General features: G+C 43.9%; 4 protein-coding genes across 4 annotated transcripts; 1 reads left to right on the top strand and 3 right to left on the bottom strand.

Moving 5' to 3' along the window:
* Positions 1 to 591: 591 nt before the first annotated feature.
* On the bottom strand, positions 592 to 2,792 carry org (oogenesis-related gene). Its single transcript, XM_062396000.1, has 6 exons — positions 2,595 to 2,792; positions 2,413 to 2,484; positions 2,069 to 2,288; positions 1,220 to 1,377; positions 773 to 877; positions 592 to 702 (listed from the first exon to the last, which is right to left on the bottom strand). The coding sequence occupies exons 1-6, from the start codon at positions 2,757 to 2,759 to the stop codon at positions 664 to 666; spliced, it is 759 nt and encodes a 252-aa protein (XP_062251984.1). The 5' UTR covers positions 2,760 to 2,792; the 3' UTR covers positions 592 to 663.
* A 5,727-nt stretch (positions 2,793 to 8,519) lies between these two features.
* Positions 8,520 to 13,545, top strand: peak3 (PEAK family member 3). The gene is made up of 4 exons (XM_062395507.1): positions 8,520 to 8,714; positions 8,972 to 9,102; positions 10,288 to 10,847; positions 11,177 to 13,545. The coding sequence occupies exons 1-4, from the start codon at positions 8,650 to 8,652 to the stop codon at positions 12,251 to 12,253; spliced, it is 1,833 nt and encodes a 610-aa protein (XP_062251491.1). The 5' UTR covers positions 8,520 to 8,649; the 3' UTR covers positions 12,254 to 13,545.
* A 40-nt stretch (positions 13,546 to 13,585) lies between these two features.
* oaz1a (ornithine decarboxylase antizyme 1a) lies at positions 13,586 to 18,867 on the bottom strand. Its single transcript, XM_062395508.1, is given in 6 exon segments — positions 13,586 to 14,247; positions 14,800 to 14,885; positions 15,104 to 15,279; positions 15,886 to 15,972; positions 15,974 to 16,040; positions 18,674 to 18,867. Coding segments are annotated over 6 exon segments (666 nt in total). The 5' UTR covers positions 18,793 to 18,867; the 3' UTR covers positions 13,586 to 14,116.
* A 3,474-nt stretch (positions 18,868 to 22,341) lies between these two features.
* amh (anti-Mullerian hormone) lies at positions 22,342 to 24,727 on the bottom strand. The gene is made up of 7 exons (XM_062396437.1): positions 24,613 to 24,727; positions 24,197 to 24,418; positions 23,950 to 24,119; positions 23,671 to 23,782; positions 23,497 to 23,590; positions 22,977 to 23,401; positions 22,342 to 22,878 (listed from the first exon to the last, which is right to left on the bottom strand). Exons 1-7 carry the CDS (start codon positions 24,677 to 24,679, stop codon positions 22,472 to 22,474), a joined length of 1,497 nt encoding a protein of 498 aa, XP_062252421.1. The 5' UTR covers positions 24,680 to 24,727; the 3' UTR covers positions 22,342 to 22,471.
* Positions 24,728 to 26,282: the final 1,555 nt, after the last annotated feature.

Below are 26,282 nucleotides of genomic sequence, written 5' to 3'. Positions count from 1 at the left end.
TTTAAAACATGTCCTTGAATGTCACAAGGCTTCTTATATTAAAATGATGCATAGTAATTAAATAAAATACAAAAAGTGCTTATGACAGACAATTTTGTACCATTTTGATTTAAGTGAAGTTTTACTTCAGCTTTGCCAATTCAGAGACTTTGGAATATAAGAACCTCTCGAAGTCATTAACACTACCTTAGTTGTAATCAGGTTATGATTATTTAGGACACAAGCTTTGTCTAAAGCGCAGCACATCAAGTATTGATCAAGTGCTCTGGATACTTCAGCTTTTTAGTCATATTAGCAAATCAGCACCAATTAATTTAAGGCTGCTTAATAAGGGGCTTCCTCATCTTTCAAAGCATCCATTTCTTAATTTTTTACTCTTGGAAGTAAATCATCCAAACAAAGTAAATATAAAAGTGGAGGTGATCACCAGATAAAGCCTGAACCCTGCTACTTTATATACACCTAGTTTAGAACTGAACATTGCAACCACATTTAGAGAACCTTGAAGTGAAGTACCAAGAGCATTTTAACACATATCCCCTGTTGAACAAACATGTTGCTATTGCCATCTAGTGGGAGAACACAGCAATGTCAAGGCAAAGGACAAAGTTTTATTGATATTAATAAATGTACAAAAACGATGAAAACAGTCAACATGATGCATTAAACAGGACAAGCGACTGGAGAGGATGGATCAATATCCTGTAAACACAAAATCGTGTTAGTGCACAATCTGATCACTGGCCGATTCATATTTCAGACATAATCTTACCACATTCACGTCCTCAATGACCACGCCATGCGCCGAAACCTCAATGTCACTTTCTGTATTGTTGTGTGAGCAGTATTCCTCACTCTCCGTGTCGACAGTAGTAGGCTGAAAAATGGTCGGTGTCAATACACGTTGTTCGAAGCCAAGACAACTTTATACAATGGTCAGAGCTTGAAGGTATGGAGTTTAACAAGCCATTAATGACACTAAAACAGTTCTTGCAATACTTCAAGGCACTGCAGTCTCCATTACTTCAGATAAGGATTTAAAGAGTTCGGTGTTCTTTTAACATTTTCAGTCTACAGCAGGTTGAGGACACAGCTATGTGAGAATGTCAATGCAGAAGTTTTATTCGCTTCATCAAATGCACAAATTTGAAGTCAACTTGTACATTTGCGTGACCTTGCCCTTAAATTAGGAAGAGATGTTTTGGGCTATTGCACCAACCTCATAGTCTGGATCCTCCTCGGCGTCCTCATCATCGGCGAGCTCCTGATTGAGCGCCTCCACCCAGGTCGGATGCTCTTCTTCCTCATCCTCGTCCAACTCATCCTGCTTTCTCTTGCTGCCCTTTCCACAAGGTTTAGTAGGAGAGACTCTGATTTCTGTCGGGAAAGAAAAATAGGATAGTGTATAGAAATATCTTTCATGGCCATCTAGAGTTTCAAGTGCAACTTAAGACTGAAGTTGAGGTTTCCAAAAGCGCACTTCTTGAAGTTTGTTAGATAAGGAATAGAGATAATACTTTGAAGGATAAGTGAGGGCAGAAGATGTTAATTTGGTTCAGATCCTGAAAGGTTTTCCCAAATAACACTCTAGGCTTACCACTGAATAAGTCATGTATATCGATTGCAAAAGATGCATATGTACAAGACTAATCTAGAAGTGTGAAAGTTAGTGTGGAAATAAGGATGAGAAAAACAGACAGTGAGCATTTTGTTATCTTGCATGAGGATCAGGCTTTAACAAGAGGAAAACCATTTATCAGAAATTAAAGCTAAGAATAGTCTAAATCGAATTAATCTTCAGTTGATATGAGAAACATGCAGGACAAAGCATTTGAGTTATGTTCCCGTGGAGACTTCCATTCTAGTTGAGTATTTACATCAAGTTGTCTAGTAAAAGGAAATGACATTTAAGTTTTACTGAGCCACAGCCGAGCGGCGTCAAATTAAAGCGAGTAATTGCACCGATCACATTCCAAAACAGTTAGTATACCACGTTTCAGCAGGACTCAAACCAAGAAGTGGCCATGACCTACAGCACCGTGCTGCAGAGTGACTGAAAGAAGCTCACCTGGAGAGAGGGAGCGACCGATGCTGCTGGACACCGGGTAGCCCAGGGCGCCCTGCACCATGCGGGGCAGGATGGACAGCAGCAGCCGTGTGACCCGGCGCAGGCGCTTGCGGCCGGCGAGGCTCTGGCGCGCGGGACTGGGGGCCTCGGAGGTGACGATGGCCACTTCCTGTGGCTGCCGGAAGCCCAGCACCCACCAAACCCCGCGGTACGCACGCACCTTGAAATCAGAGCTAAAGTTAGGATATATATATATATATATATATATTTTTTTTTTTTTTTTTTTTTTATTAAATGTGACAAACAATAAAAGGGGTCATGTTAACATTAGCTAGCGCACGTACCATGATGCCGAAGGGCCAGAAGAGACCGCGCAGAATGGAGCGGAGCGCACCGTCTTTGCGCACAACTCTGTCCTGCAGGTGAAGAGAGGACACCGGTCACGACACAGACACACACTCACTCACTCACTCCATGGTGACTTCAGAGGACCGGAGCACCTCAGACACATTGAGCCCATGTTTACCTCAGAGTGTTGGGCCTGGGCCTGCTCCTGCTCCTGCTCCACGGTGTCTCTGCGGACTTCACTCGTCGTCATCCTGCTGCGGGTCTGAAGCCTGGTGGCGCTGCCGAGTTGCACCGAGGACAAGATGGAGGGTTGCACTGACAGCAGCCTGAGGGGGAGGGTCATGTACCCCGAGGTCACTGCTGGGGAGCCAATCGCTGTGAGCACATACACCTGGTGCAATCGGCAAGGACCAATGAGAGACTCCCATCAATTAACCGGGAAAGGGCCGAGGATGGTGATCACGTGACCAGTGTGGGCTCAGTGTGCGTCAGTGTTTTGTTGTTATGAATGAAATGTGTTGTATTCATGTGTTTAGATTGTTGACACATTCACAAATCTTAAATATGTTGTATAATAACAAAGAGCAAAGAAAATGGATCAGGTGTGAAATGTAAGTAGGCCTGAGTGGTTGTTCAGACGAGGGAAACGTTCAAATGCATTGACCATGATAATAATAAACTTTAATTATAAAGCGCAGTTCAACACAAAGTGCTTTAAATAAAAAGCAACACAATCAAATTTTGACAAAACAAAAGCAGAAAATAAAATTGAATATAAACGAAAGGTGAAGCCCTATAAGGCTTAAACGTTGGCAGTATTACATTACAGTATGAGAAAAACAACAATGAGGTAAAAAAAAAAACAGAAATGAAATGAATTGCTCAATGGTTGCATTCATACTGCACATAAAAAACATCCTGAAACTATTTAACGATGAGAAGTCACACGATTAGTTCCCTAAAATGAGTTTCCATGTTATGGTTTATCTTAAAATATCCTCTGTCTGCATGGAGAGGTACCAGAGGCTGTGAGAGGCCGGGAGCTGCTGCTGCTCTGTCTGCTCTTTAGCATGAGAAGAGGTTTAATAATGAGGCCAAGTCTTTATGCTGAAGTACTTGACAAGCTCCCTAGAAGGAAACCTCTTCCGGCTCTGGCCTTCGTCACATTTACGTATCTGTTGATGTATTTGTTGGAGGACAAGATGTGGGAAGAGGAGTATAAAAGCTGCCGTTCATCAACCCTCATCCATATCTACTCTCCAAACCTGTGTGTGAGGACGGCGGTAGACTAGTCAGACATGGAGAAGGACACAGTCACTCGGACGTTCAGCATTGGAGCTATCAGTGGAAACAAATCTTCAGATTATCTGTTCACAGAGCGCAGGCACAGCAGCGCAGGGGTCCGGGCACTGCTGTGGGCCACCAGCAGTGCAAAGTCCTTCGGTTGTTCCCTGGGATCAGACTCTCAGACGAGCCGGGAGAACATTTTTCCGAATATCCTCACACCTGGCAGCATCCCGCAGTTCACTATACCGAGTCTGTCTGTGCAGAGCGACTTGAGATCTGTGAACAAGGAGGAAGAGGGCGAGTCAGGAGAAGGTGTGGGAAGTTCTGGGACCGAGCGGGAGACATGTGAATCTGTCTCTGCCTCCTCCTTCGGCCTCTCATCAACCACGTCTTCTTCAGGTTCCAGTTCAGCTCTGTCGGTACGCAAAGCTGAGCGCAGCATCTCAGACCCTTTCATACAGAGAAGGTCTCTCCTCCTCAGGGAGGGCTCCTATCCATTGCCCGAGGCCCAGCACAGCCTGGACCCGGCCAGCAGAGCCGCCCTCTCCCTGCCACACCTGGCCAAGGTCACCACACCGTACGGCTTCATCAGCTTGAGCCAGAGCCCTCAGATGGCGAACGAGGAGGCGCTTCTGTGCCAAGCCGGGCCACGCCGCCTAACCAGGGATGAGGGGGCCCCAGGATGTGTGGGGAAAGCTCCAGAGAAAAAGAAAGTAGACATGAAAGTCAACTCCTCTCACATTCCTGGAGCAAAAAAGAGACTTTCCAAAGACTCAACTGACTCAAGGACAAAAGGACAATCAGTAAACACGGAGTTGAAATCTTCTCCTGCCTCTTCCTCCAACACAACAGCTTCTGCAGCCAGACACCCAGACGGCAAACTGAAACACCGCTTCTACAACGTCATAAAGAAACACCTCACCACCCGACATTGAAAACATACGGGACTGCAGAAGTGTTTTAGCAGAACTCAACTTGGTTTGCATTATGCATCTACTTCTCTATAAAAATGCGCTGGTTGACGTAAATGTCCTTCTGAGTCCAGTATTGCCTCATGTCACCAGTTAAAACTGACTTTGCTGTAAAAACACATGAAAAATGTATCAGTTGTGACCTCAACAAAATAAAACAACATAAACCGACTACCAAAGTTATTGTGTGTTTATGACGTTTGAGTCTTTCATATGTTATTGCACAGTTCCCTTTTCTTTTCAGGCAAGCAAACTCCTCTGTTGAGGGTCATGGAGAGTGAGTTCCGTACATCAGCCATGTGGTGAAGGTTAATGAGTTCCTCCGCCGCTTTCATCAAACTAAAATGTCAGCCCCTCTCAGGGAGGCCTATTTACACTTCCTGTTGAATGTGTTTATAGTTTCTGCAGCTTGAATTGTGTTGGTGCGTCCTCCACACAGAGAACCCAAGTCGTCCTCCTTGCTCTTTAGTTAGCATATGAAGAGGTTCAGTGGAGAGGCCCTTAGTGATGGCTGCCTAATTTATATTTGTCATCAGCCCGTGTGCCCTGAGCTCTCCCACGCACAGAAAATGTACCGGGTAAATATCATTATGACGCAGAGCGCTCCGACTCGAAGTGGAGGACGACACAAATGCAAGAAGAGCCCCTGCAAACAGGAATAGATTAAGGCAATCTAAATGTAAAAATCACTCTCCATGTTGTCTGTTTATGTGCATGACGTCACTGGTTTTACATGAACACTTCAGGGCGAATAAGGCTTTCAGCTTTTCATTAAGTTCACTCACAGTGCAGCAGCGTCTTTGATTTGTCCCAGATTTTAGCTGCATCATGTTATACTGTTACATTTACCCACTGATATGAATGAGGTGAACGAAACATTAGAAACTCTTGTGAGTGTTACCCAAGCAAATTCAACAGCCACACAAATTACAACCACAGTGAGCATACAGTTAAGTCAATGACACTCGATAACAGTTTCAACATAAGCCAAAGATTGACAGATGCACTTGTTTCTGTGATCCTGGTTTTTCAGTCACCATCCGAAGTTAATGAGCACAGTTGAGGGTCGTATCAGAGATTAAATGGTAAATTTGCCCTCCCCTCTCCGACAGAGAATCATAGCCTCTGACCTGGAGGTGCTAGCCCTCATCCCGATCTCTTCACACTGAGCTGCAAACTGTCTCTGTTTAAACTGAAGGTCACCGTCTGATGAAACCAACAGAGCCACTTCTGCAAACAGCCAAGAGGAAATTCTGAGGCCTCCAAAACAGGAAGCTGTGTCTTCGAATTCTGCAGATGAACAGCACATATCAGTCATACAGAATATCCATCCATCCGTTTTCTGAACCTCTCATCCTTTGAGGGTTGCAGAAGGTGCTGAAGCCAATCCCAGTTTACATTGGGGAAGAGGTGGAGTTTGCCAGTTTATCACAGGGGCAGCATATAGAGACAAACAGCCATTCACACAGTAGAACCACCGGTACCTTGGTGACTGTGATGGTGTAAATGTAACACATACCTGATCATTAAAGGAAAAGAGACCATGGCCCTTTAACACAACGGACGAGTGAGTCACTGTGGGGTGGGGGCACTTCAGCTGCAGACAGCACAACAGCACAAATAATAACAACGATCACATATAGGAATATCATGTCCTACGTGTTTGTGTGTCACAAACATGACAGATTCAGGATTTCCAGAATTGAGATGTTAATTCTTTTGTAGGTTACCTACACTCTTGATCTATATCCCTGTGAGCTAAACACTCAACAAAACCATGACAGTTTGCTCCCCTTTCGACATCAGGACAGCAGAAAGTCTACACACCTTCCACCGCAAACTAAAAACACACCTCTTCCGATTATACATTGAATACAAATACCAAATTAAACAATTTTAAAAAACAACTGCGATTTAGTAGCACTTATCTGGCAATTACTTATAGGTCTATGTAGTTTGGCTTTCTTGAAGAAAATTTTAATTTCTTGATTCTTGTTGTTCTGGGTTTGTACCCTCATGTTTGAATGCACTTATTGTAAGTGGCTTTGCATAAAAGCCTTAGCTAAATGAAATGTAATGTAAAGGCCCCTGATTAGTTTATTAATGATAAATATGAATATCCCTCCCTATTGTTAGGCCCACTTACACTAACATGACCCTTTGTATAACCTATTGTAACACAAAAGCCAATGGCAGCTTCAGGTTGTTTGCTGTAGCTCAACAACCATGAAACACATGATCAGAATCTTGTACAAACCATTTCTGATTCATGATCCTTGAGTTCCCCTGAACTGTCCTCTAATGATGCAACCATCAGACAGAGGTCTAGAATTCTGTAGAATGTTCTTAGTCATGTTAAGTTGTATATAGCTAAACATGAGTCACAGCTACTTGCTTTCATAACAGCCTTTGTTCCGTTAAATCCTAATTATTTATGTGCAGGAAGAAAACATCAACCAGAATGGCACTTCTTACATTTAAATTCACTATATTCCAAATGTTTATTTGGATCTGCCCCATATTGCACACACTACACACAAATGTCCTTTCCCTAAACATGTCACCTTTTATTTAATCAAGACACATGAATTATTCAAACCAACAAGAAACTAACCAAACAAATGGACAGAGGTTATTCTAGTCCGAATTATTAGACGCAGTTATCAAATTTAATCAAGTCGTAAACTAGACTAGTAAAGGTCCTGTTTAGTCAGGATATTGCACAATTACCTCAACCAAGGAGGTGATATCTTAATCTTCAGGTCGGCAAGATTACACACAATCTACTGGAGGATTTCCTCAATACGTGTTGGAGGGTTGTGGTATAGGTCTGAAAAAAATGTTCAGTGTGGATCCGGATGAGGGGGCGGACGCAGGATTCTTTTTCACTGTCTTTAACATATCCTAGAGAATCCTTCATAGGTTGATGAAAAGAAATCAGACATATTTAAGGAACTGATGAGCATGTGAAACTTAGTGCAGATTGAAAAGGGGCTGTTGGGCTTTGGCGGAGACATGTGTTATGTAAGTTGTTTTCCAGGTTCAAAATTGACTAAATTTATCTCTGCTGAAAACCACAACATTGTGCACATTGCCTTATTTCAAATTTGACCCAGGGAGACCACAGATGCTATACATTTGAATAAAACGCCCACAATTCAATGAAGGTAGTGGTCGTTCATTTCATTTACTGAGTTTTTGGAACAATCCATGATATTTTTAGGGCAAACCTTGTTTCTGATAGAAAATGATTTGGAAGGCATTTGCTAAAATTTGACAGCTCAGAACTATTCTCTGCATGTTTATGTAGGTCATGCTATATTTAGTATATATTTCACTCAATGAAGATATTTTTCCAAAACATCTCAGTTGAGCAATATGGACAAAATAAAACTCAACCTCTGTGTTTTTCTGCTTGAATGTTTCACCTTTCATCTACAGTCAGTGAAAGCCAAAGCTACTGGGTTGAAGCAGTGAATCCCCGGAGTAGCTGTTGCAAATGTAAAAGCTCAAACTGCATCATCAAGGATAGAGAAGTTCATGCTGAGGTTTCCTGGGGCGAAAAGCACATCGACAGCGTCAGCTACAGTGAGAGAGAGAGAGAGAGAGAGAGAGGGTTGAAAGTTTGCAACATGGAGTGTCTCGGCTGTAACTGCTCTGCCCTGTTCTGTCAAGTTGAGGTTAGCTACACAAACGTTTTGCCCTGAGAGCAGACACTTGAGTTTTCCGGTGCCAACCTCAAGCTCAGAGCCCAAAAGAAAGATAAGAGCCAAACAAAATTAGCAGAGCAGCAGAGCAGACCTGTTTAAATAAGCTGAGTTAAACACATGCAGTGACACAGAGGGAGAGGGAGTAGCCGAGGTTAGACAGGAAGTCTGAGTGAGAAGTGAGTTAGCCACCTGTGAGCCTCACATGAACAGTGCTCAGTGACAGAGGACGTGGAGGTTGAAGCTGTTGGAACTCTGCAGAGTCCAGATGGCGTACAGTTCAGGGGGCAGAGCCGAGGAGCTGCCACCAGCTCTGCCTGTCAAACAGAACAGGTAGGACCGACCATATCCCAATTTTGTGTTTACATTGGCTTTAAATTATGGTTAATCCTGATCACATATTCCTATTTAAAAACATGTCTGGGATACAGGTTGATTTCAGCTCATTTGATGAAGTGGATGCACCACAGACAGAATTCTTTGTTATTCTTTATGCAGATACAAAGTTCTTGATATGCGAACAGTTGCACTCTGCTCTTGCACAGGGTTTATATTCATGATTTTTTCATTCTGTGCTGTTCCCTCCACAGGAGTCGGAGTCGCTCCAGCACGGACTCTTCCCTCTTCAGCCCCGTGGGACTGCAGCATCAGAACTACGACGAGGTCTTCTCCGAGCCCACTGACTGTCATGCAGATCAGTGCCCCATACACCAGCGCTACGGTACGACACAGTGGAGGTTTAGTGCAAACAAAATATAGAGTAAATGCAACTGTAAAAACTGAACCAGGTAGGATCAGATAACTTAGTGCATCCCCTGCTGTTGTTTGGTTCTCAAGGTCTGGGAAGAATCAACTTATACAACCAAGTGTGATGGGAACAGAAAGCGTGTTACCCTGTGGTTTAGCCCTCTCAGTTCATCTCACAGGCTGCATGTGAGAACTGAAACAGAGGAAGTACCCATCTTGAAACTATTAGTTTCATTAAAATGCATGTGATACTTAGAGAGGTTGCTATGATTTGCAGAGTATTCAACAAAAAAATACTTTTTCTGAATGCGTAACTCCACTGTCTACGCAGACCCTTGTTTACAAAAATAGTTTAACTACACAGAACAAAACAAGAATAAGAAAATAACATCAGGGTAAGTAAAATATTTAAAACAAAAAACATCCGTCTCTAACTCCAGTGATTCGATGTCCTAATGTCAAAAGCCTGGTCCCCTTGAATTAGCAACCTTGATTTACATCAAGTCTTGGTTGGAAGATCTCAGATTATGAATTGGCGCATCAGGAGTTAGTAGCTCCATAGTGAAACCGGGGCCCTGACTGGGCTGAGCAATGAAAAAATCAATTAAAATCAATCCAACGTTGAACTGTCAGCCAATGAAGAGAGAGGAGAATTGGCGTGACCCGCTCCGTGTTGAAATGCAAGCAGCACTGATGATTGACTGGTACCTGTCACATGACAGGTACCAGTCAAGGTGTGAATAAGCAACATTGTGTTGGTTAACAGACCTCTGCAAAAGCCGACATGTAGTGTATGATAAACAACAGCAGCTGAGTAAATCCTTCAAACTTATACATAAACCACACACATGAACAGTAATAAATCAAATTCATTTTCACCTTATGAAATATATTGACTAAAAAATCATCTCTGCAGATAAACCAGTAGGATGAACTCAAAGTTTTCTATCTTCACTCTGCACCATAGACGGTTTATAAAAAGCTCTGCCCACAAACATTGAAACACTCACTGAAAACAAGGAATATTTGTATTGTTTTTATAGTAGCTCCATTGCGTTAACACAGGAGTCCAAACAGGCAGGTTTCTCCAAATACTGTGTCCGAAATGTCGTATCTCTGTTGCTCACTGTTCGCGTCTGAAATCTCTCTCTCTGCTCAGATCCCTTTCGCCACCAGGAGAGATTTTTCTCAGACGTCCACCCCCCGCCTGTTCCAAAGAAGAGGCTAAATCGCACCCTCTCCCTCCCTGGAACCAACACGACCCCGCTGTGTCCCTGGTCTCCTATGTCTCCCCTGCAAAGACACCCTCAAAACTTTGACAACCCCTTGTACATGCTGGCTCCCGCACCTCTCCGCTACTTCCATCAGGAGACAGAGGAGGTCACAAAGGTCAGAGGGAGTGTGGCTCCTTTGCTCTCCTTCTCCCAGCTGTCCTTTGACTCCCCGGACGAACATCTGCCAAACCTCTACAGCAGCCTTGATGACCAGAGGGTTGTCTCTCAGGGGATCCTGCATCGCCATCTTCTCTTTCTGAGAAGCATGGCGCAGAGCGTAGAGGCCGGCATCCTGCTGCGAGTAGAGGCCTCAGAGAAGGACGTCAGCTCATACCAGCCTCAGGATTTCCTGCTTGTTGAGGACAGCCAGCCAAAGCAGATAGGAGAGTGTGTTTATTACAGACTGCACAGCCCCAGGTTTCCAGGGAGGGAGCTCGGTTTAAAGGTATCAGCTATTTGTTTCACTTTGATATACTCTGATGCAAAATATATTTTTCTGTGTTGAGTTTTTGCACGTACTCTGAAATGATGTCTTGCAGTAATGATAGTCTTGGATTTGTATAAGTGGTTTGCATGTTGCTCACAGCAAACATGATCTTTATCACCACTGGCAAATGACTTGCGGTGCTAGAACACTTCCTCTGAACTGTCATCAGGTGTCTCTACTGAAACAGCTCATATCTCCTTTTCTGTTTCAAACACTAAATATTTTTGCAGTGCAAGAATTTCCTGGTTATAACTTTTGTTTCATGAGTTTTCTCTCTTTCTCCGCAGGTGCACAAACACGCACACGCAGCACCCACCCAGCAGCAACCGTCACATGTCAACGTGCAGAGTGTGGTCGCTCGTTTCACACCCAGCAGCATCCTGAAGAACGACTCCAGCACCCAACAACCTCAAGATCCCTCCACTCCTTCTATATCAGAATGCACTGCTGCTGAAACACCAGGCGGAGGCAGCACTGAGTATTCCACAGATCCCATAATGATGAATGTTGGCTCAGTTCAGTGTTTCCTGCAGAGAGGACAATCGGTGAGCGTTGAGAGGGATCTGCCACACGTCACTCTGGAGGACTTTGTCCAGGAGAGCCGCTGCCTGCAGAGCACAGAGAGTCTGCTCTATGACAGACAGGTGTGTGTCCTGTTGCTGCAGATAATAACAGGTGCAAAGCATCTCTACAACATTGGGGCCACGGCAGCCGAGCTCAGACCCCAGGAGATCTTTCTGGTGTGGCCCTGCGGGGCGAGGGACGAGACAGAAAACAAGCTCGATGGTTCTTCCGAAGCCAAGAGAAGTTTGAAGACCAGCAGGTTGAAAGAAGAGAGGGAGTGGGAAACCCTGGAGGAAAAGGGCAGGATCCAGATGTTATGGAGGAGACAAGGTTCCCCTCGAGTGGTGTTAAACCCGCACTCTGTGTCTCACTCTGTTTCCTCCATAAACTCACAGATTGGTGCCCTGTTGCAGTTCTGCTTGTCCTCACAAGAGAACTCGGCATCAAGTCTCTCCACGTCCTCATACAGACGGGCTCTTCTTCATCTGTCCTCTCTGCTCCAGAATGGGACCAGCGGGCCTCAGCTAGCCGACATGGTGGCCCTGCTTCAGGTGCTCCTCTGGGGGCCCCAGGTCCCACTCCTCAATCACAGCGGCCCCACCACAGCAGGAGCTGTACACAACTGGCTGACGATCAAACGGGCGCTGCAGGTGATGAGGCTGGCGGAGAGAGGGTTGATCCAGGATCAGTCCGCGCTGGACTGGGAGGAGTGCATGTGTCTGCAGTACCTGTCATTCACAGACCCTGAGACAGTTGTGAGTGTGACCAGTCAGCTGGGGCTCACTTTGACGATGGACTGACATGTACAGGCACTCCATGTTCAAATGAGATTGTTCCTTAAATCACTCCTGGGTATTATTTAATTTTTTCGAGAGTATTATTTCTATATTACCAAAGGAAAAGCCAATTCCTTCCATTATCGATATTCATTGAAAAGTGCTTCACTTTGAATGTTTACCTCCACCAAGGAGGCCAGATTTCTCAAGAACAAATCAGATTTCCATGAAATTCTGTGGAAGGTCGGGCCATGACACAAAGAAGAAGTAAATGGGATGCATATATTAGTCCCAAACACATTTACAGACATGCAAAGGCACACTCATGCAGGTAGGGAATCCCATCTGGTGCAGGACACACAGAGCAGTGAGCGACCATGTACGGCGCTTGGGGAGCAGATGTTGGGGGAGTAAGGTGCCTTGCCCAGGGGCACTAGACAGGGTAGGGAGACTCTTGGATTTTTGGAAAGATCAATCCAGGTTCATCTTTTGTTGTCTCTCCGTGGAGTCCAACCAGAGACCTTCTCTGCCCATAGTCCAAGTCTAGCCACTAGACCACCGCCTCTCTTAAGAGATAGGGTTACAACCCTTTTTTAGCCTGGACTGTAATATGAATAATGAAATGTCTTTCTCTGCTTTCAATCAGTTTTGGTTATTTCACAAGATAACTGCATTTTTTTTGTGCTGTTTGCAAAGACTGGAAATTAAGAACTCTCGAAAAATAAATCCCCACAATGATTTAATTTTGAATGTGACTGTTCAACACTGCCTGAGGATATACACGTACAGGCTGAGTCAGAGGCATTTTGAAATCAAAGCTTAACACGTTCTTCTGTGATACTGCATTACTTGATTTGACCTAACTCTAGTGTCATGTTCATACATTTAGTGTTTTGATTATTGTATTTTTTATACTTTTACTAGTTTTTCATTCGTTTCTTGAGAAGTGCTTTACCAATACAGAGATGTATTGTCCCAAACCCCTAAAAAAGAACTGTTATGGCAGTTTTATAAATAATACATAAGGGCTTTGATAAACTTGCCTTTCTAAAGTCTTGCTATACGGTTCTTATGTTTGTCCACACTTTTCTTTCGTAACTCAATAATATGATTAAAGCAATGTGACATTTTAGAGCCTTAGTAAGCTTCAAAGGAGAAGATCGTCACACAAACCACCAGCATCGGAAAATCCATTTCCAGCAGCAGAATGGATCAGCTGTTCAATATGATGATTGGTGAAAGGCGTTAACCCTTCTTCCTTTCGATGTGGTCGAATGACACTGTGTGATTTTGTCACTTCAAAACACAGCGCTCTCACATGTTTCACGTCTGCATGAACTCACAGGAACACAGATGCCACTTTCTAGGTGAGCACTTTTATTTAGTACAGTTACAACATGCAGATTCCTATCAAGTGAATTAAAATCACAAATGAAAATCATGCACACATTAAAAAAAAATCAATACAAACTGGAGAATCAACTGATACTTGCTATGAAGACATGTCTACTTACATGAGTAAGATAAATTTGAATTTATCATAAATATCACACTGTGGAGACGATCAGGGTTTATTCTGAGGAGGGGGGGCAGGGGTGCTGAAGGGGAATGAGAACTACACGTCACAAAGGGTCATACAGTGGTGAGGACACAATGCCCTGATATTATGTGTGGGCGCTTGCTTTACATTCCTGGTATATTAACATCTTACCCTAGTGCAAAATCATTGAAACACAGCATGTGGGAGGTATAGGTCAAACACGGAGGAGCAGGACACCTCAACCATACTGAGCTGGAATAATATTTTCATCTCCCAAAAAATGATAAAGATGTGTGGGTAGGGACCAAAAGAAGTACAACAAACGTTTGTAACTGCTCAGCGTTTTTCTAGTCATCATCGGAGGAGTCTCGTTCGATGCTGTAAGCCATGAAGAAAGCGTCAGGGCGGGGGGGGACGAGGGGATGACCCGGTCTCACAATCTCAAAGCCCAGGAAACTGAATGTACGCAGGAGGGATGCTGAGGAGGGACAAGACGGAAACACGTGTAAATCTCCAAGATGATGTGATTCAATTTAAATACATAAAACATGTGTGGTGACTCATTTATAATTTAATTCAAGATTCCTATTAAAACTATATTAGTATGTAATCTAAATAGTTTTAGAACCATGTCCAAACAAACATGACCAAAAAGAAAGCGGTCTGTTTTGCCAAAGCAGAGGTATCGGCTCTACATTCTAGTTTTAAACCAATTTTTGATGAAGACTGAATTTATGAAAGAAGGTTCTGAGGAATTGGGGAAAATATACAAATAGTGAAACAACATACACTTAACTAATTGTTACGAATAATAAGTTTGTTCTTTGTTGTAAAGTCTCCCTCGTCTCAGATGTTCAAACGTATTAACTTTGAAAGAAATCATCAAATTTCTCTAGAGGGTACAAACTACATGCACTCAATTAACTCACTGTATATTTCATATATGATTAACTGTAGGCTCAATTATTCATAGTGCTGGTACTGTATCAAAGTTTTGTATAAGTAAACGCAGACCAAATATAAGTCGTACCTCTATCATCACGGCTCTTGTGAAAGCAGATGAAGACGTAATCAGCCTGCAGCTGCTCTTCTGCAAACTCCAGCAGGAGGGCGAAACTGTGAAAAGTCCAAGCAAACAAAAGTGTTAATGTTCTATAGATAATATGTTGATATATTTCACAAGAAAATAAATATTCATGATTGTAAAAGTACATTTCTATGAAAAAGTCCAAGCCCTTTCAATCACCATGCATAAAGAAAAGCCTGTTTAGACTTTCTGAATTGTTTAGACATTTTGTACAATGTGTGAAGACTAGAAAAAAAGGCTTACTGACCTGTCTTTGCTGCCCTCGGGCAAAACTCCAGGGGGGATTTCAACGTAAAGGTTCCCTCCTTTCAGCGCCGCCCTCCAGACACAGAGCTTCCCTTCCGAGCGGCGTGGCTCGAAGTGCAAGAAGCGCACCCTGCCGTTGGCAGGGGGGGGCTCTTCCAGAACCAGTAGCTGAGCATCCTAAAGGAGAGCGGAGGGAAAAGTGCTTTCAATTATGATAAGAATGTGATGTTGTGCCTTTAATTTCACCCTGGCTATTTGACAGTTAATACAACTTCACCTGAAAAAATGACTGAACATGTAAAATGTGGAAGGATAAATAAAGCAGGTGTAACAAGTTCATCACCACTGACACAGTTTGTGTGCCCTGAAATAGAAAACCAGCTTTAGCTCAGGGGCACAAACACAACGGCTGGTTTTGCAGTAAACCCACTCAGCACATTACGTTTCTACGTCCAAAGATCTTGACCTCATCTGGAATATCCTGATTATTATCACACATTTTATATTTAGCAACAAATGATGCCTTTGAGATAAATTCAAATATTACAGAAACAGAGCCACAGCATCTTAACAAAACAATGACAGCATGAGGCTCACTGAGTGTAAAGACAGATACGATTCCAAAGAGCTGAATTGCAAAAACAACCAACTTTGTGATTGCATCTCTGCTGGTAGATAGACTTCTCTAACTGCCCTGTTACCACAAGGCAGGTCCACCCCCCCCTGCCCAAAATATAAACATCCTGTGTGTAAGAAGAGACTTCAACATGAGGTGGAACTTACGGAATAGAATAGCTTAGCTGAAAGATTGAGATCCCGCTGGTCATTCCCTCGCCCACCTGGGATCTTCAGGGGTGGGAGAGGGGCATCAGGAGCACCACAGAGGCCCTGGACACGGGTAACTGCAGCAGTGAGAGCACCTCCTGGGACTGGAGATACTGGGGGGAGAAACAAATGCAGATGGAGCCATTTAGAGAGGAATATTCACCGGAGGTTGTGCTAACAAATCCGAACTAAACTCTAAATATGAACATCAGGCGTGGAACAAATTCAGTGTTGAATGATTCAACTAAGACGTGGTAAAACATTCGCTAAACCTGGGCGAGTTTTTCGCCACATAACAGATAGCTGTGGGCATAGTTCAATCAGTAACTGTCCCTGATTCAGAGACAGATATTGATATGAGGTTATTGATAAGGAACATTTGACCACTGCACATCTCTTCCACATCATCCTTGTCACGTTCCCTGATTCATTGTTCACACAGAAGAGTCAAACATCACTTCTTAAGATGAACAGAGCTGTGTGCCTCGGTTTCTCAGAACAATATTCTAATCCAGTCACGTGATTCTGAGGGGAACAAGGCCAGATTAACAGGCCCTGTTTGTCTAGCCTCCTTTCATCCAACACTAACCGCATTGCTCCAGTTTACAACAGACAAGGACAAGCACCATCTCACACAGAGAGATCAGCCATTAATCCAAATGCTCGACCGAATTGTCTCAGCTTGCCTGTGCAGTCCGTGTGTGTGTAGCTGCGTTTGCAGTGTCAAGAGGGGGCCTACTTTCAGAGACCGGGTCTGGAACAAACCCATTAGCTGCTGCAGCTGCACTGTTGCAGCACAGCAAGAACGCTCTCTCACACACACACACACACACAGATGTTCTCTTACGCAAATGCCACTGTTGTGCTATATGTGGAGCAGATGTGTGAAAACCAATTGAGAACAGTGGTCAATGGCTCAGTCTAACCATGTCAATCTGTGGTATCTAACCTATTACCCGATCATGCAAACTAAAAGAGATCCACGCTCACACAGCCAGTTAGTATCTGAACACAAAACCTCCGATGCCTCTTTTTTTCCTAACATGTAAACTGAAGCACAGGGGGTTCAAATCGATTTGCACCATTCAGCAACCTCTGAAATCCTCTTGTTCACTGCAGGCGGCCACAACACACTCCCAGCCAGGGTCGCTCTGGTAAAGTCGGCTGCTCTGGTCACATAAGGAACGCTTCTCTGGAGCCGCTGCCATGCATTAATATCACAAAGAGGAGCACTCATCTCTAGGAGGTTGTTGTGTCATGTTACAGGGAAGTGTCGGTCAGACGGACGACACACTGCTGCACCAGCCTCTCGTCAAAATATCGAACAGGATCAGTAGTTGCGAGCCACTGGGTTAAAAGGGGACCTGCCTGTGTCGAGAAAAAACTACTGGTGATTGAGAGAACTACATGTTTTATAATCTTCAACGACCTGGTCACTGGATTATTACATAACAGCTGCGATGCTGTTAACATAAATGCTAAAAGTCACGAGGGAACCAGGGGGAAAAAGCTGGATGTAATAGATCATTTATTATTTTAGGGATTGTGTAAGATAAGGAGTAGATTTCGGTGTGTGTTTATGTATCATCTCTTGACTCAAACATGCCCATTATACCACCCCCTCCTTCGCAGTGCAGTGGAAATTTCCGACGAGTCTTTCACAGTAATAAAGAACCAGAAGAAGCCTCGGGCCAAAATCCTGTCAGGACACGACCAAGATTCAGAAACACACCAACACACACCTCGACCGATCGCTCACTTGTTTCAATCTGTCAGACACATCTCCAGGATTCAAACTCGCTGACTTATAACACAACAATGGTTAACACAACACCGGGTCTGATTAAAGCCCACAGCAGAGATCGTGTTATAAGGAGGGTTGATGACTGATCCGTACAAAAACAACATTTCCATGTGATCTCTATCGAGATGTCCATGGATGCCTCACTGTTCACCTCTGAATCAAAATGGGGAAAATGAAATCCCTATTGGTCAACTCAGCCATTATTCCACTAGGTTCGTCCGCTACATGCACATTTTTACATAACCGTTATATAAATATATTGACTGATCCGTGTATTCTTACAAGATCACAGTGAGGTCAAGGTAGAACACGTGATCACACTCTGGATGTATCATTTCCACTGCTGCCCCTGATATATGTAAACACTGGTTATACTGCTAATGTAGCGTTAGCTGTAACAATTAGCAATTCATCTAGGTTGACATTAGCGTGAAGCAAAGCAAACACACGATAAATGACTCGTTCAACCACAGAGTTGTCCAGTCTTCATACGTGTTGTGCTATGACAAGGGACATGGACTAGATTAAATGTCGTTATCGAGAACTACCTCGACAGTTCGACGTTAGCAGACTAGCAAACTCCTCGGGGTTTTACTGATACATTTCTGCGGCGTTAGCATTAGCTTCGCTAGCTAGAGCTGGCTAACTATGAGTTTGTGTACTTGCTGAAAACCAGTTTTCAGTAAATGCTGTAGAGACGAGATAAGGCTCAATCGTTTATTGTCCTTTTAGAAAACCTGCATTGAGCATCGAGTAAACTCAAGAATCTGACCATATGATTTAAAAAACAAACAGGATAAAATTGCTTGTTATGTAAACAAAACAATATGGGGCACTGAGTTCGCTCTAGGAAATGCCCGCATATCTAAGCTAGGCCACGGTTTTTAAACGTAGCTTAGCTTAGCTAGCGTCCCAATCCACTGAGACTGCGACATCACATACCTCTCGCTTTCAGTTTTATTACTGGACTGCTCGTTGACAGGCATCTCGATTAAGTGTCTCTCTTTTTCTCTAACAAAACAATGGCTATTCAAAATCGTCTGAAGGTTAGATTTAACCATCCGGCCAGCGTCCGCTCCAGATACTCGCTCTGCCCTCTCCTCGTCTCCTACTGTGGGCGAGCGGCTCCGCGGGCTTAGGTACTCATGATGGGAGGGACGCGTCCGTCCTGACGCGCTGCTGTCACCGGAGCCGCAGCGAGTCAGGATCCAGCACAGGTACAACGTCTAATATCAACACTGTGTACTTCTGTGCACGTTTAAAAACGGTGTGTTTGATACAGATTCAATAGATCTTTATACATGCACATGATTAAAGCACACAAATAAGACTATACGGTATTTTTACACACTCATATATACATACATATGCAAATACAAGTAAAAGCTTGGACAAAAAATACACTGAAAAATAGGATCAAAATCTAAAAAACTGCACCACCCCTCTTATTATAACAGATGTATGCAGTATTTTTCTGTTGTAGCTGCTGGACGTGGTGCTTGTCATTCTCTCAGATAGTCATAATATTTTGTCATTGTAAATTAGTAACTGGAGCTTCAAGAACAGTCAATATATACTAAGATCTGGTGCAGTATCTGAAAGATACCTGACATAAGTTTCTATGTACTAAGCTTGGATACTTTCCAGCCACAAGTACAACTAGAAGGGGACTCAGTAGAGCACACACCATCACCAATGCCCAACACTCCCCTCATGAAACCACATTTAAATTTAATCGATCTGGATCTTAATTTAGATCTGCCCCAAATTGCACACACTCCTAAATATCAGTCCCCTCAACCTGCCTGATCATAAATGATTACCAAGGAAATCGTTAACTCCTTGGTGGAGGTAAATATACTCTACTAAGTTACTTTGCATCATAAAACCCCCCCACAACAGGCGAATATGTAAAGTATTTGTGAGCAAAAATGCAGTCTTTACCTTCAACTGGTACATTTCAGTGGCCCTCAGTCCAAAATTACACTTTTAACAAGTATAAATACTTTCTCTTCTACTTTCTCACCGGGCGAGTTTAACAGTAAATTAGTCACAGGTTGAATTTCCTCCTGGCATCTGATATTTCTTTGTGTCAGATACTGTTCTAAGACTTCAGTATCAACAGTATCAGCGCAAACAACCAATGTCATTTTCCTTTTTTCAACAACCCTCATCTGTGCCTGTCAATCAAGGAGCGGGGGAACATGGTTCAGGGTTTGTATAAGGCAGACTCCGGTGCCAGCAGCTCAGAAATCACCATCACGACGACTGGGACTTCACTTCAGGAGTGAGACACAACCGAACGGGCCAATCAGGTACGTTTGTTTTTCCCTCGTTAGAAGTTTATAAATAATCAAACCCTCGAATGTTGTTTGCCTCGTTCAACTGGCTGCAGGGGGCCTATTTTAAGCTACCGTATGTGAGTCTATGACACAGAGTGCAGCTAAAAAGACTGTGCACGTTTCAGTGCAGGTGCATGAACAAGAAAAGCTGTGATTTTGAATTATCCGTAAGCTGTTCTCCATCTTCATTTACAGTTTTATTTGGGATGCAATTCGAAAACCTTAACCTCAAGGAGTGAGTTGGATCATTTGAAAACAACACAAGTAAGAAATGAGTCCACTTCAAACAACAAACAGAATTTTACTGCAACTCGTGTACGTGGATCTGACCTGTTTGGTTTTTTTATAAAGTGTCTTATGAGCGGATTCTGTCCATCGAAAATCTGAGTGATGTTCCAAATCCATGGAAAGGACTCACTATGAACCGCTGCTTAGTGTTGGCCCTGGTTGTTCTGCTGGTGACCTCAGGGGTGAGTGAGGTGCACGGTGAGTACTGTTATCAACAATATACGGCATGCATGGTGATCAATGTACCGCATTGCCTTCTTTTCCTTTAATCGTTTATTTGAGCTTTTTCAATTCTACACTTGTTGACTGCTAGCTTCTGTGTATCCTAAATTCATTCTCTTCAGTGTCCTCTGTTTTATTTCGGGTCGTAGATGCTTTGGACTCTTTTGTTGAGGACACAGGAATTCGGTCTTTCATTGAAAGTCTGCAGGATGGTTCAATACCTCAGGTACTGTCCCCACTGTTATTATTCACTGTCTGTCAAAGTCCCACTTGTTCTGTTCAGAGTCCTAGCAATGCTTGGATTGAGGAGCTTTCTTTTACTCATCCAGAGTAGTTAACACAGAATATGCCCTCATTTGTGTTTCTATATGTAATTTGAGGGTAAATTATATATAAATATTAAATCATAGTTTTAGTAGAATTCTGAAATATGAAATAATTGGTCTCATCAGGTCAGTAGATATGTATGTGGCAAAAAGCAAAAATGGTTTAAAAACTATTCACTCACTAATGCTAAGGTCCAGATTAACGTGTGCATTTTTTGTATTGAAGGACAGCCAGTACTTTACTGCTATTGTGAACTTTGAAATGCTTGAATGAATGCTTTTACCCAGCTGATAAAAGTGCAGACTGATTGTAGCATGTGAGCATGAGGCTGAACGGGGTAAAACGTGAAATACTGTCTTTACCTGAGCAGAGCTGCCAGTGCACTGTACGATGATGTCTGAGCACTTTAACAGCGTATTCCCAGTGACTCTTTAAATGGAAATGAAAGTTGGCCTGTGGAGCAGTTACAGGACGTGTCTGTGTTCGGTTAAATGTTTGACGGCTTTCACAAATTAAACCTGAAACGTTGAGTAGGATAAACCACACAATCATTCACACTTTAGGGTGGATTTGACATTAACTACAACAACACTACACCATACAAGTGAAACCTGTCAAATCTGACCCTTGTAGACACAACATAATGATTAGGTGGATTTATAAAGTATTTTTATGTGGTGGTATGTTACATAACATGTAATTTAGCTTAAACTTTTATCCAAAGCAACTTCCTATTAGTGCATTCGATATCTAGGGGCCGTTCGGGGTTCAGCATTTTGCCCAAGGACACTTCAGCTTGGATTCGAGCTGCCATCCCAATCACAGCCATCCTACCCTCGGCCACAGCAGCCCCCATATTATGTGTGTTATCTGCTGCTGTCTTCCTCCAGATCAACCTATGGGACAGTGTCATGTGGTGGTGGGGATCAGAAGAAGTGGGAGCGATAAGAAGAAGAAAGAAGCCGATCGGCAACAAAGCCATCCTGAAACCCAAAACGAAGGAATAAAGGATGTCGAGCTGCTGAAAGAAGACACCACAGTCTTATACTTTGAATTTAGTAATAAAAAACTTTTACATTTAAAATATCTTTGTATGTTAGACAATAAAAGTTTTATTCAGAAATATTTATCATATTAAATCAACATTTCCACACCCTTTTTGAATAATGATTGGACATATTTTCAAAGATTATGACAATATTCATTAAAAGACTAAATGTCCATTTTAATTAGATAAAATGTCTTCTTATTATGCAGAGAACTTCTCAGATGGATGAACAAACAGTGATGATAATACTGATACATGAATTATAACATCAAATATCTTTTAACATGTATATTTTTGTTTTCAATACATTTGTGAATGGGGGGAACATTTAGTTGTTTGCATTTACGCCAACGTACGAAGAATACATCCCTGAATAAATATGTGTGTATTTATATTATTATTATTATTATTATTATTATTAATAATAGTGCGCATGACAAAACACTTGCTTCATCTAACAGGCTACAGCGACGATGGAACAAGTGAAATCTCTCCAGTGTCTTGAACGCGGCTTCAGCGGCATCCACACTCCCTCGCCACGACATCTGGTTTAATGGAGAGATAAGTGCCGTGTTCATTCAGGTCCACCACCTCCAGGGCCTCGTAGGCCACGGGCACGCAGCACGGGGCGCGCTCCTCCACGTTCCCGCTCTCGATGTGGGAGTTGAGCAGCACGGCATGGTTGTTGGTGTTCAACATGGGGAACGCGCACGAGCCTCGGCAGTTGTTGATGACCGCCGTGTTGGGCCCCATGAGGTGCTTCTCGAGGGAGACGGTGAGACTCCTCAGGCTGCAGACGTTGCCCCTCGCCGGGTTAGTGGAGCCGGCTCTGGGGGTCCGCTGTCCTATCTGCAGCTCGTGGGAACGGGCCACCGTCTGCAGGGCCTTCAGGAGAAGAAAGGCGCGGTACTGGTTCTCTCCTGGTACATGCAGAGGAAGAAAACGGTCAAATGAGTGCATCCAACAGGATTGGGAGGAGATGCCTGACACTGCTAAAGACAATAAGACACTACATCACCTGCTCCTGGTTCTGTCTTTGGTAAAGCACTGAGTTCTTTGAGCCTCCCCAGCCTCTCTTTGGCCCTGCTACCCACCTCCTTTCCTCCTATCACCTCCGTTATCTGCATCCCAAGCTGCTCCACCCTCTGCCTGAGCTCCTCCAACAGAGAAGGAGACAGAGCCAACTGTCCGTGATGCACCTGATGCATGGAGCCCCATCGAGAGAAGGAGAAGACGGTGGTGGACGAGGAGTTGATCAGCCCCGCCAGCAGGGTCTCGCTGGAGGACAAGCCCAGCGACAGGTAGGGCTCGGACTGTAGCGAGCCCAGCTGGAGCTGAGGGGACTCGGGGCGGTTCTGAGGCAGGACCTCACACAGGAAGCGCCTCAGCTCACACAGGAAGGAGAAGGTCTGTGACGGGGACGGGGTCGATCCTGAAACACGACTACATCGAAGCAGATAAAAACAGAAGTTCATGAGGCCCCGCCCTGACGTCACTGTGGTAAAAACTTTGACATGGAACACGAAAGCTAAAACAACCTTGTCTCAGTTCCCCCAGAGAAAAGCAGAAGTGGAGTTATGTTGATACTACTTCCTGATTTCTCACCAATGAGGATGTCTTTAAGGTTCTGCTCTGCAAGAGTGAGTGAGTAAATGTGAGGAGAGTTCAGGTGAAACCAGAAAAGGAGAAAACACAAGGAACTGGGATCGTACTCTGATCAGGGGATTTGGCCTCGACGGAAATCCTCCATTTCTGACCAGAGCTGGCGTCTGATGTGTTTCCTGTCAACAGTGTGTACTCTGTTTCTGCTGAAATGCACACAGACTGGAAACCAAAAGAGAAACATTTGGGGTTGGAAATGTTTGCAAGTGCTGCTCATCAACAACATCATCTGCCATATTCTGCACTGCCACATCACTAGTATACCTAAAACAATCCACACAGGTCATAGGGTGGACTTTGTGCATTATTCCCCGGTGACCTTTTGTTACCTGCGTGTGAGGCTGCAAAGACGCACTAGAGAAGGTCACTTCCAGGTCTTCCCCTTTAGGTGGACTTTGAAACACCAGGAGCAGCACGTGGCTCAGCCTGAGCAGAGGAGACTGGGGGAGGTCAAAGGTCAACTCCAGGGCTCCTCTTTCCTCTTCCTCAGTCACAAGCACTGATGGAGAAAACAATGCATGACCTGAGACTTAAAAAAGAACAAAAAACATTTCAACTAAAATGACGACCCCTCACCTCCAGTTGGATGCAAAACCTCCAATCCTCTTCTCTGGTTTCTGCTCGTTTCCTGGGCGAGGTCCAGTAAGACGGATCCCGATGGACTGTTGGTTACTGGGCAGACTCCGAACAGAGGGAAACTGCTGCTTATGAGTTCACCGTCGTCCCCCACACTTTCACGCAGCGCCGCAAATATGTCCTCCACATAGCACGGTGCATGGCGAGGGGTGGGATCAGAAACTGCGGAGGCCAATGAGATTTGGGGGAAAGGAACCATTTACATGAGACACTGAATCAGAGCTTCAAAAGACAAGAATATAAACCCCATGCAAACACCCTCATTGGTAAGCCTGCAGCACCGTAACACGAACTGTAAATGCATTTCACAAACAACGCATGAATAAAATCACAGTTGGAACTGCGTGGGTTCTGACCTGTCAGTGCCGCACAGGTCCAGCAGAGCACCAGGGCTCCACAGCAGAAGACGTTCACCACTGGCATGCTTCACTGTCTGTTGGTGTGTCCGTGCTGTCGGTCCTTTTTTCAACTCTTTCTTCTGAATGGGTCCAGCTCCGGAGTATGGGAGGTGTGCACTCCCCCCTTTTTTATCTCACTAACTGGGGAACACGCGGTCAAAATAGGAACATCGTGTGTCCTTGGTGATTTCAGACGTGTGGGTTGTGTTTGAGATGTGTTTTTTCACCACCTTCAGGAAGCAGGTTAAGCTCTTACACACTTAATCTTGGTTAATGAGGAGGAGGAGGAGGAGGAGGTGTGTGAGGACACACATCAGGGAGGGTTCCCAGTTTAAACTTTCTGATGAGCCCCCCCAGGCTGGAAAAGGAGGAGTATGAAATGAATGCTTTATAGGTGCAGAGCAAATATTCTCAGACGCAGGTGAGTTTTGAGTGGTGTGATTTACATTGCTTTAAAAAAATACAGTTCGAAATGACCCTTGCATCAATGCCTCTGTCAGAAAGTACTGGAATGTTGCCTGTTTCAGGAAATACACATTATATACACGTTATTGTCAAGAAAGACTACTGATACTTATATAATTTACTTTACGGCTACTGCTTGCTCTATACCGGTCTATACATCCATCGGTTAGTTTGGTAAAGTAGGTTCATATTTAATGGAGACAGATATAAGAGTGGTATTAATATTCTCATATATGCCTCAGTAAGAGAGGAAAGAAGCTCCCTGTTCCTTTGGTAAAAATCTCCCAGTCAGTCCCCAGTGATAGGTCAGTTGAACCAGTGTATTGTTCATGGTGTGTGTGTGTGTGAGTGTGTTCTGATGTCACTGTTGACTTGTTATTGGTCATCTGACAGTGGCTGAGTTTCATTAAACAATCAGATCCTTCTTGTCGGAGAGGAACTAGAGTGAAGTCAAAGAAATTGTGAGTTGATGATAGAGCCGCGTGTGACCGTATCACTCAGAGCAGGACTCGATGGTGGTGTATAACGGTATCTGTTGTTTTTGCAGCCGGAGAGGAATGGAGGAATGGACACATGCTATGCGATAGGTTTCAAAGAGCCGGTACTCCCATCGGCAGTCTCACAGCTGCAGCCTTGTTTTGCAGCCTCTCAAGGTCTCGGGGCTGATCTGTGGTCACGTGTCTCGAGAGATAAAGTCAAGGTTCAGTGTTGTTTGTTACAAATCTTCGGCGAGGAATGACAAGAATCAGTCATTAATCTTTCGTGTTTTCAAAGGATCGTTTCTCTGTAGCTGTACCCCATCATTATAACGACATGTCCTAATGATGAACAGGCTTTTGAATACCTGCTTTGATTCCCACAGTGTGGCATGTCTATGAATGTCTCTACAAATCACTACTTATGAGAATCAGAGCTCGACCGATGACAGCCGATATGAGCCATTCACAGATATACCGATATTAGCGATGTTTGCCATGAACACTTATTTTACAGGCTAAACAAAGCATTTGCTTTTACTCCCTTATATACGTTTCTGTGTCCGAAAATCCACATGGGTCAGACTCAGAGAATGAAGAAGTCATGCACACACTGTGCTGGGCTATCTGGACCCCATCTGTCTCTCCACTGCTGCGTCCAGGTGAGAAGATTCACTCTCCAGACTC

Source organism: Platichthys flesus, chromosome 9 (assembly GCF_949316205.1).
Source record: "Platichthys flesus chromosome 9, fPlaFle2.1, whole genome shotgun sequence".
NCBI classification, from domain to species: domain Eukaryota; kingdom Metazoa; phylum Chordata; class Actinopteri; order Pleuronectiformes; family Pleuronectidae; genus Platichthys; species Platichthys flesus.
Note: the sequence above shows the minus strand (reverse complement) of the source record. Positions and strands in the feature narration are given on the sequence as shown.